The sequence below is a fragment of the Abramis brama genome (genome assembly GCF_963993115.1).
Source record: "Abramis brama genome assembly, chromosome: 4".
NCBI classification, from domain to species: domain Eukaryota; kingdom Metazoa; phylum Chordata; class Actinopteri; order Cypriniformes; family Leuciscidae; genus Abramis; species Abramis brama.
In genome coordinates this window covers 58,907,100-58,917,923 of record NC_139966.1, presented here as the reverse complement: position 1 = coordinate 58,917,923, position 10,824 = coordinate 58,907,100, and the positions used below count along the sequence as shown (strand labels likewise).

General features: G+C 42.9%; 2 protein-coding genes across 3 annotated transcripts in view; one reads left to right on the top strand and one right to left on the bottom strand.

Moving 5' to 3' along the window:
- Positions 1-3,797, bottom strand: part of dusp16 (dual specificity phosphatase 16) — an 11,325-nt gene extending 7,528 nt beyond the window's left edge. Inside the window, exons 1-2 of the mRNA XM_084112690.1 lie at positions 3,658-3,797; positions 1,293-1,907 (exon numbers count right to left, since the gene is read on the bottom strand). Coding sequence (XP_083968816.1) covers positions 1,293-1,514 — 222 coding nt within the window. The 5' untranslated portion in view covers positions 1,515-1,907; positions 3,658-3,797. The remainder of the gene's footprint in view (positions 1-1,292; positions 1,908-3,657) is intronic.
- A 35-nt stretch (positions 3,798-3,832) lies between these two features.
- crebl2 (cAMP responsive element binding protein-like 2) lies at positions 3,833-10,192 on the top strand. Of its 2 annotated transcripts, XM_084112692.1 has the most exons (4): positions 3,863-3,953; positions 4,733-4,983; positions 5,790-5,987; positions 9,284-10,192. In XM_084112692.1, the coding sequence occupies exons 2-4, from the start codon at positions 4,969-4,971 to the stop codon at positions 9,428-9,430; spliced, it is 360 nt and encodes a 119-aa protein (XP_083968818.1). In that variant the 5' UTR covers positions 3,863-3,953; positions 4,733-4,968; the 3' UTR covers positions 9,431-10,192. The 2 variants fall into 2 exon arrangements, with proteins under 2 accessions (XP_083968819.1, XP_083968818.1); XM_084112693.1 differs by lacking the exon at positions 4,733-4,983 and having other exon boundaries at positions 3,833-3,953.
- The last annotated feature ends 632 nt before the right edge of the window (positions 10,193-10,824 follow it).

Below are 10,824 nucleotides of genomic sequence, written 5' to 3'. Positions count from 1 at the left end.
GATCTGTACTGTTGTTTACTGCAACATCTGTTGTTTAGTACAAATGCACATATTGCCTGGACCATATTAAAATGTTTAATATTTTTATATTATATTTAAAACGAAAAGAGGCAGGTTTGTGTTTTATATTTTGTTTTGTTATAAATAGGCTAAAGTTATGTGCAGTGAATATAATCAATACGCGTTGCCTGAACCACATTTGTGTGGCTATAATGTTTAAGATTTCTTTAAATGAAAACGAAAAGAGTTAGTGTGGTGTTTTATAACATATTTCGTTGCCTAAAATATACAGAGATAACTGGAGTAGCAGAGCGAGCTGAGTGACGCGCGCTGCGTCAGAAGGTGGGCGGGGTTAGGATTTCCCAAGATTTTCCAAGATGGCGCCGCCCATACCCCCCATAAACGGCTTCAAACCCGTTCTTCAGAAAGTCTATGGGTGACGTCACAGACGCTTTGTCCATATTTTTTACAGTCTATGGTTTACACACACCAGCCGACATTTGGTTTCGCGAGCGACAGCAGAGCCCAGTTCTAACGCACTGATGAAGATCCAGCAAAGCCTGAAGCTGTTCTGTGGTTGAGCTCAGACGAGCACTGAACACTATTGACCAGAACATGTCACCGCTGTCTTATAAAGACCTCAGGAACTGTGGACACTTGTGGAGAAGTTAAACATGATGATGAGATGATCAGTGTAACTCCACAACAACTGCAGAAATGTCTCCACTAACATCCAGAAGCTCTTCCTGAGTCTCTCCGTAAGGCTGCACTCGCTGCTGGTGATTCTGGGATTCTGGATGAGTGAGATTGGCCTGTTCTGTTATTGCCGGAGTCTCTGAAGCTCGTGTAAAGACTCCGCCCTCTTCTGAACGGAGGCGGAGCTAAAGCTCATTTGCATTTAAAGGGACACACACAAAAGCGGCACATTTTTGCTCACACCCAAAAAGGGGCAAATTTGACAAGATATAATAAATGATCTGGTATTTTGAGCTGAAATTTCACACACACATTCTGGAGATGCCATTACCTTCCTCTTAGCGAAGTGTGTGTGTGTGTGTGTGTGTGTGTGTGAGTGAGTGTGTGTGTGTGTGTGTGAGTGTGTGTGTGAGTGTGTGTTTATGAGTGTGAGTGTGTGTGATCACCTTCTTCTTGGCACAGTGTGTGTGTGAGTGAGTGAGTGAGTGTGTGTGTGTGTGTGTGTATGAGTGAGTGAGTGTGTGTTCGTGTGTGTGATCACCTTCCTCTTGGCGCAGTGTGTGTGTGAGTGTGTGTGTGTGTGTGTGTGTGATCACCTTCCTCTTGGCGCAGTGCATCAGGAGTTCGCTGATCTGGATCTTGTCCTGCATGAGCCTCCTCTTCATCAGTTTGGACCCGTGCACGTTGACGGCCTCCATGATGTGACCCGTGTTGAACTCCAGGAACGGCCGGCAGTCGATCAGCAGAACCCGGTCCAGATCGCCCTCCAGCAGCGCCACCAGCGCCTCGGGCCCCAGCACACACACACGCTCACACATACCCACACTCCCTCGGGCTCAGGAGAGCAGCGGACACATGATGAAGATGAAGATGATGAAGATGATGATGTCACCCTGATGGCGTTCGGCAGGCGAACAAACAGAGCTAGAGGAAACTAGTGCGTGTGTGTGTGTGTGTGTGAGTATGACTTTGAGTGTGTGTGTTTGCGTGAGTGAGTGTGTGTTTGAGTGTGTGTGTGTGTGTGTGAGTGCGAGTGAGTGAGTGTGAGTGTGTGTGTGTGTGTGTGTGTGAGTGAGTATGTGTGTGTGTGTGTGTGTGAGTGAGTGTGTGTGTGTGAGTGTGTGTGAGTCTTTCACATGATCACAGTGTCTCTATAAAGATGGAGCTCCTGCTCCTCAATCATCTCTGCTGCTCTTCATCATCCAGAGCTCCTGCAGACACACACACACACACACACACACACACACACACACACACACACACGATCCAAGATTATGTTTTATATAAACACATGAAGTCTGCAGTAATGATCAGCAGAGGAACAGTGGAAGCTCATCATCATGAGGACAACACAACACACGGCTCCGTGATCCTGGACTCTGATTGGCTGCCGATGCTGTTCTGTTGTTGGCGTTCCGAACGGTCTCCGGTACGAGGTGTGTGTGTGTGTGTGTGTGTGTGAAGAGTCTCCACCACTGAATGATGAAGATAACTGCAGCTTTTTATCTCAGAAATATGACTTTCTTACTTGCATTTACTGCTAAACACACACAAACACTGATATGTGTGTGTGTGTGTGTGTGTGTGTGTGTGTGTGTGTGAAGGCCGAGATGAATGAGTGTGTGTGCTGTGTGTTTCTGCTGAGCGAAGGTGAACAGCTGATTGAGATCACAGTCAGAGGACTTCGACCCGTCACACACACACACACACACACACACACACACGCACTGCTTTCAGTCTCTGAGCTCCATCTCAGAAGTATCATTAATGTACACGCACTAATATCTGAACGCTCTCAAATCAAGACTCAGTTCCTGAAGATCATCAGATGAAGTGAGTCTGAGTTCAGGACCGAGCAGAATCTGCTGATGGACTCGCACTCGATCTGCTATTATACATCTGAAGCGCCTCAGAAAATAAAGCTGACTAAATTAGACGACTGTGAGATCAAAGGTCACGCAGATCCTGATCTAACCGGCTGCGTTTTCCAATCATGGGTTTGTGGAAATGAAAGCGAGTGACGAGAACATGTTGGTTTTATGAGGGGAAATTCTCTATTCCTCCAGAACATGACGAGTTCTTCATAACGAGATTCCCGACCACAGCTGAACAAACCAGTGAGAGGCTCTGCTAAACGAGGAGAAGAGAACGAGCTGTCAATCAATCTCAATCAGCTGTCAATCAATCTGCTGTCAATCAATCTCAAACTGCTGTCAATCAATCTCAAACTGCTGTCAATCAATCTCAATCTGCTGTCAATCAATCTCAATATGCTGTCAATCAATCTCAAACTGCTGTCAATCAATCCGCTGTCAATCAATCTCAACTCGCTGTCAATCAGTCCGCTGTGAGAACGGGTGATCTGGAGACTCTGACGTCAGCTCCAGCGCTTCTCCAGAAACTCCTGATGTAAGAGAGTCTCTGTTCCTCACGCGCGTCTTCATGGGGAAATAAACAAGTCCAACTTCCCTTACACAAATATCCTGAAATCAGAGACGTCATCATGTGACCTGCTAACCATGAAGTACCATGGTATTACCATGTTTTTATTCACGGATTCGATTTTAGTTTCATGGTTATTTGGACAGATTTACATTTATTCATTTAACGGACCTTTTGACACACAAATACTATAGTATTCTCTTAAGTAGCCTTAAAAAGATACACAATATGGTAATCATTCAGTCTCATGGTTTACACACACACAACAAATACACACACATATACACACAAATGCATTATATATATTTATACTCATAGTTGTATAAAGACAGCAGAGTAAAGAAGCTGAACACGCGCTACTTTCTAGAACTTTTAAAATAATGTTGACCAACTTTACAGAGACAAACAGTAAACGAAGCTAATAAGAACATCGTGTCTCTCTCCCCACACACACACACACACACACACTGCGGCCTCCGCGATCTATTTCTCATTTAGCGCGTGTCCGAATGAACTCACCGTAAGTTGTGTTCCGTGTGTTTGTGAGGTAAAGCCGGACGGCTGGTTAGCGCGGGTTAGCGCGGGTTAGTGAGCCTCGGTTCGGCTAGTTCGGTTCTGGTGAACTCTGAGTGAGTTCGGCGCTCGTGAGATCATCGGGTAAAAATAACATCATGGCGTCATTGACAGACTAACCGGCCTCAAACACTCAACAAACCCCCAAACCCCGAGAACCGAGTCTCAGATGCTCTCCGGGGACAGAAGCAGAAGCCCGGCTCGTCCTCGCGCTGGGAGAGAGTCAAGCTGAGGAAAACACGGTAAAGAGTGTAGCGAGGCGGGGCTTCGGCTCTCCGTTCGCGATCAGCGGCAGAACTTTATTAATTACACAATCTCGACGCGTTACACATCTGAGAATCATACACATAAACCCGCTGTCGTTTAGTGGATTCCCAGCGAACAGGAAACATTCTCAGAACGTTCTGGAAAAGTTCTCTCAAAGTTATGAACAAACGTTCTCCCAGTAACATTAATATTAGATCTGCTCAAAAACCTAATTTTATACATCGTTCATGGAACATTTTTACTGAAACATTTTAGCTGGACGTTCGTCTAACGTTTTTCAGAGAACGTTCAGAAATAACATTTTCATAACTTAATGGGAACGTTATGAAAACGTTCTTAGGACATATATTTATTAGTTGAGTTAATAGAGACATCACATGTGTTCCCGATGTACTTTTAAATGTGTGTGTGAGAGAGAGAGAGAGAGAGAGTGAGTGTGTTTGTGTGTGTGTGTGTGGTGTGTGTGTGTGTACAGTAATAACACATGTTATTACACATTACTAGTATTATTAATAATAGTATAATAATGATTATAACAAAAACAATAATAATAAATATTTAAATTTAGTATTACAGTAGGCTATTAGAAATATTGTTGATTAATATATTATATGAGTCTGCTAAATTATTTGATGTAATTCAAATATGTAAAACTGAAATTACTGTCTGTTTGTGTGATGTAACACACATTTATAAAAACATTCGTATTACGTAATGTCAGTTTCTTGTGTGACGTAACTGTTGATCTTTCTAGAATTATTTAGCCTAGCGTGCCAAAGTCAGGAAGAAACTACAGGTCCCAGCATGCAGCGCGGTGGGCGTTACCTGCGCCATAACCGGAAGAGCTCTGTTAGCATTCGGCTAAAAACACAGCCAGTTCTGTTGATAAACAGAGTAAAAATCATCTCAGTCGCTCTCTGTAATCGTGTAGAGTTGAATGATCGAGGATAAGAACGCGACTGGAGACCCACACTGAGGGGAACACACGCGATGGATGACAGTAAGGTGCGTTACATGAACAAATGAACATTAAACGCATGTTTGGTTAATGTCACATCAGTTCAGTCAACAAAAGTAACTATTTTAACACCACGATTTATGTGCCATAATATTATTTGAAGTACCTTGGAGAAGCTTAATAATATTACTGTACATGAATCACGGTTTAAAAGATCACTCTATCTTTACCATGGTACCGCCCAGCGAACACATCTGTGTTTCAGGATGAGCTGCTAATGTTCTTGAGTTAGGAAACGTTATTTCTGATTATTCAAAACGTCCATCTTTTATGTTTTAAAGCGTTTCTTCTTGGTTCTGTGAACGTTATTAATGGAACATTCCATTGTGTCATTCTTCAGACATTATGGAACGTTACTTTTTATTGTTCTCTGAACGTTCTGAAACAAGTAACATTTATAAAACGTCCAACTAGAATGTTTCTGGTAAAAACGTTCCGTGATTGACGCTTTTGTTCGAATGTTTTGAGAACATCATAAAAGAGCAGATAATGTTGAACGAACGTTCTATTAATGTTACTGGAAGAACGTTTGTTTATAACGCTGACAGAACGTTCTGAGCATTTTTCTTGTCAGCATTCAGTTTAGTTTTGATTCAAGTGTTTATGATGCAAAATTAATCATTTATGATTCAGCAATAATCAGCTTTACAAAAGAGTGTAAATGTAGTCTTGATTTCAGTTGTTTGCACACACACATATTGATCCTCATATGACTGTGTGTGTGTGTGTGTGTGTGTGTGTGTGTGTGTGTTCTGATGATCCTCGTGTGTGTGTGTGTGTGTGTGATCTGCAGATGGTGGCTGTTAAAGTGAAGAAGCCAGGCAAGCGCGGGCGTAAACCCGCTAAGATCGACCTGAAGGCGAAGCTGGAGCGCAGTCGCCAGAGCGCCCGCGAGTGTCGCGCGCGGAAGAAGCTGCGCTACCAGTATCTGGAGGAACTGGTTTCCAGTAAAGAGAGAGCCATCTGTGCCCTGAGAGAGGAGCTGGACATGGTAAACACCACAGACACACCTTTACTCTCTCACCGCTTTACTAACGCTTCAATAATTCTTCAAACTGTCTACAATAATTCAGATTATCACGAGCACTGGATATAAACACTGATGTCTACGGTAGTGATCAAAACACAGTGAATCACCCTCTGAAATTAACTTCGCTTTAGATAAAGATTGTATCAATAACATCATTACACCAGTAGGTGGAGACAAGTGACTGTTAAAACAAGTGAGTCATTGAATCATTCATTGATTCATCCAGTAATGAAGCGAGTGAACTCTTTACGAGTGAGTCATTGATGTGAGATTCCTCCAATCTTTCATACATAATATAAAAGAATCGAATGCATCAGTGAGGAATCAAGGAGTCGGAGTCGATTCCGAAGGTCTCGCTATACAGTATACACACACACACACTCACTAACTCTAGTACACACGCACACACACACACTCACTCTCATACACACTCACACACACCTACTCACACACACTCACTCTCATACACACTCACACACACTCACTAACTCTAATACACACACACACACACACTCACTAACTCTAATACACACGCACACACTAACTCTAATACACACACACACTCACTCACTCACTCACTCTCATACACACTCATACACCTTCACTCACACACACACACACTCACTAACTCTAATACACACACACTCACTAACTCTAATACACACACACTCACTATCATACACACTCTCACACACCTACTCACACACACTCACTCTCATACACACTCTCACACACCTTCACTCACACACACACACTCACTAACTCTAATACACACTCTCTCTCTCACACACACACACACACACTAACTCTAATACACACTCTCTCTCTCTCTCACACACACACTAACTCTAATACACACTCTCTCTCTCTCTCTCTCACACACACACACACACACACACACACACACTAACTCTAATACACACTCACTCTCTCTCTCTCTCTCTCTCTCACACACACACACACACTAACTCTAATACACACTCTCTCTCTCTCTCACACACACACACACACACACACACACACACACACTAACTCTAATACACACTCACACATACACACTCACTCACTCACTCTCATACACACTCACACACCTACTCACACACACACTCACTCACTCTCATACACACTCACACACACACACTCACACACACACTATATAGTAGTGAAGTATGTGATTTCGAATGCAACCTCCTTTTACGAGTGAGTCATTGAATCATTCACTCAAGAGATTCGTTCAAAAACGCTGATTCATCCAGTAATGAAGCGAGTGAACTCTTTACGAGTGAGTCATTAATGTGAGATTCCTCCAGTCTTTCATACATATAAAAGAATCGAATGCATCAGTGAGGAATCAAGGAGTCGGAGTCGATTCCGAAGGTCTCGCTATACAGTATACACACACACTCACTAACTCTAGTACACACGCACACACACACACTCACACACTCACTCTCATACACACTCACACACACCTACTCACACACACTCACTCTCATACACACTCACACACACTCACTAACTCTAATACACACACACACACTCACTAACTCTAGTACACACGCACACACTCACTCTCATACACACTCACACACACCTACTCACACACACTCACTCTCATACACACTCACACACACTCACTAACTCTAATTCACACACACACACACTCACTAACTCTAGTACACACACACACACACTCACACACTCACTCTCATACACACTCACACACACCTACTCACACACACTCACTCTCATACACACTCACACACACTCACTAACTCTAATACACACACACACTCACTAACTCTAATACACACTCACACATACACACTCACTCACTCACTCTCATACACACTCACACACCTACTCACACACACACTCACTCACTCTCATACACACTCACACACACATTCACTCACACACACACACACTCACACACACACTATATAGTAGTGAAGTATGTGATTTCGAATGCAACCTCCTTTTACGAGTGAGTCATTGAATCATTCACTCAAGAGATTCGTTCAAAAACGCTGATTCATCCAGTAATGAAGCGAGTGAACTCTTTACGAGTGAGTCATTAATGTGAGATTCCTCCAGTCTTTCATAGATATAAAAGAATCGAATGCATCAGTGAGGAATCAAGGAGTCGGAGTCGATTCCGAAGGTCTCGCTATACAGTATACACACACACACACTCACTAACTCTAGTACACACGCACACACACACACTCACACACTCACTCTCATACACACTCACACACACCTACTCACACACACTCACTCTCATACACACTCACACACACTCACTAACTCTAATACACACACACACACACACTCACTAACTCTAATACACACGCACACACTAACTCTAATACACACACACACACACACTCACTCACTCACTCTCATACACACTCATACACCTTCACTCACACACACACACACTCACTAACTCTAATACACACACACACACACACTCACTAACTCTAATACACACACACACACACACACTCACTATCATACACACTCTCACACACCTACTCACACACACTCACTCTCATACATACTCTCACACACCTTCACTCACACACACACACACACTCACTAACTCTAATACACACTCTCTCTCTCTCACACACACACACACACACACACACACTAACTCTAATACACACTCTCTCTCACACACACACACACACTAACTCTAATACACACTCACACATACACACTCACTCACTCACTCACTCTCATACTCACTCACACACCTACTCACACACACACTCACTCACTCTCATACACACTCACACACACCTTCACTCACACACACACTATATAGTAGTGAAGTATGTGATTTCGAATGCAACCTCCTTTTACGAGTGAGTCATTGAATCATTCACTCAAGAGATTTGTTCAAAAACGCTGATTCATCCAGTAATGAAGCGAGTGAACTCTTTACGAGTGAGTCATTGAATCATTCACTCAAGAGATTCGTTCAAAAACGCTGATTCATCCAGTAATGAAGCGAGTGAACTCTTTACGAGTGAGTCATTGAATCATTCACTCAAGAGATTCGTTCAAAAACGCTGATTCATCCAGTAATGAAGCGAGTGAACTCTTTACGAGTGATTCATTAATGTGAGATTCCTCCAGTCTTTCATACATATAAAAGAATCGAATGCATCAGTGAGGAATGGATTCTCTGACTCCTCAGAGTTGATCCCGAAGCTCCGTCTGACTGTGTCCCTGTTGTGTCCCAGTATAAGCAGTGGTGTTTGGCCATGGATCAGGGGAAGATCCCGTCGGAGATCAAGGCTCTTCTAACGGGAGACGAGCAGAAAGCGCCACAGAGCTCCAGCAACAAGATCCCCAAGAACGGCAAGTTCACCGCAAACAAGACGTCTTAGGAACGACCCCTGACCCCTAACCCCTAACCCCTGACCCCGTTCGTTCACTCAGTGTTCATGAGACGCTTCTAATAACCGGACGTCTCAGAGTCTGTAATAAGCTTCATTCCCCAGTACAGATTCCCAGTAATCTCACCGTTCGGACGCTAGGAAGAGTTCAGGCTCTGTCTGGAACGTTCTGTGAGATTTTGTAAACATTTCCTTTTACTTATTTATTTTAGAACCTTTTTGAAGATGAATGTGATGCGTTATATAATCTGTTTAATTCTTTACGACGGTAAATATTAGACATTGTAAGACGGACTGTTGCCAAAATCTTTTTGCACTTTACAACCGTTTGAATGATCCCAACGCTAGCACTTCCTGCTCTCGTACACACAGATCTGAGTGTGTCCAGTATATATTTATATCACTAACTGAACCTTAAAGCACTTTCCTTCAAAGCTCTACTTTTTGTACTTTTAAGTTCGGTCTTTCCCTCGATCCGCCGGTTTGACCCCTGACCTGGAGGAGGTCACATGATGATGATCTCTGGTCACATGATGAGGGTGAACTCGTCACCGGCGTCGATCCGCCCGCTCTCACAGAGCTAACTCCCCATCGCTGAGTCTCAGTCTAGAGTGTTTAGAGCTCAAATGTATATTTTTATATGACGTGTTTGAGGTTGTAATCTGTTGCAGGATAAAAGCATGTCTTATTATTAAACATGTAGCTTTGCTTTGTGATTATGAATATCTGTACAATATAAACAGTGGATCTGAATCTGTCTCTCTCTCGTCATTAGAGCTCTTTAATTACTGTTTCAGACTGTGTGTGTGTGTGTGTGTGTTTCAGACTGTAAGACACGGAAACACTTCAGAATCCAGAGGTGTGTGTGTGTGTGTGTGTGTTTCAGACTGTAAGACACGGAAACACTTCAGAATCCAGAGGTGTGTGTGTGTGTGTGTGTGTGTGTTTCAGACTGTAAGACACGGAAACACTTCAGAATCCAGAGGTGTGTGTGTGTGTGTGTGTGGTCAGAGTTGTGTGTGTGAGTGTGTGTGTGTGGTCAGAGTTGTGTGTGTGTGTGGTCAGAGTTGTGTGTGTGTGTGTGGTCAGAGTTGTGTGTGTGTGTGTGGTCAGAGTTGTGTGTGTGTGTGGTCAGAGTTGTGTGTGTGTGTGTGGTCAGAGTTGTGCTGAGTCGTTCCTCTCCCGAGTGCGCCGGATCTCCACATCTCAAAGATATTCTCATGCATAAACACCCAATAAATACTGTGGAAAATTAATATTATAAATGCACAAGTTTCTATTACATTACATCATTAGTTAGATTTGATTTATTTTTATCAAATGTTATAATTTATTTAAATTAAATTTATTTTAATTAATTTATGCACTATTTAGTTACTTAGTTT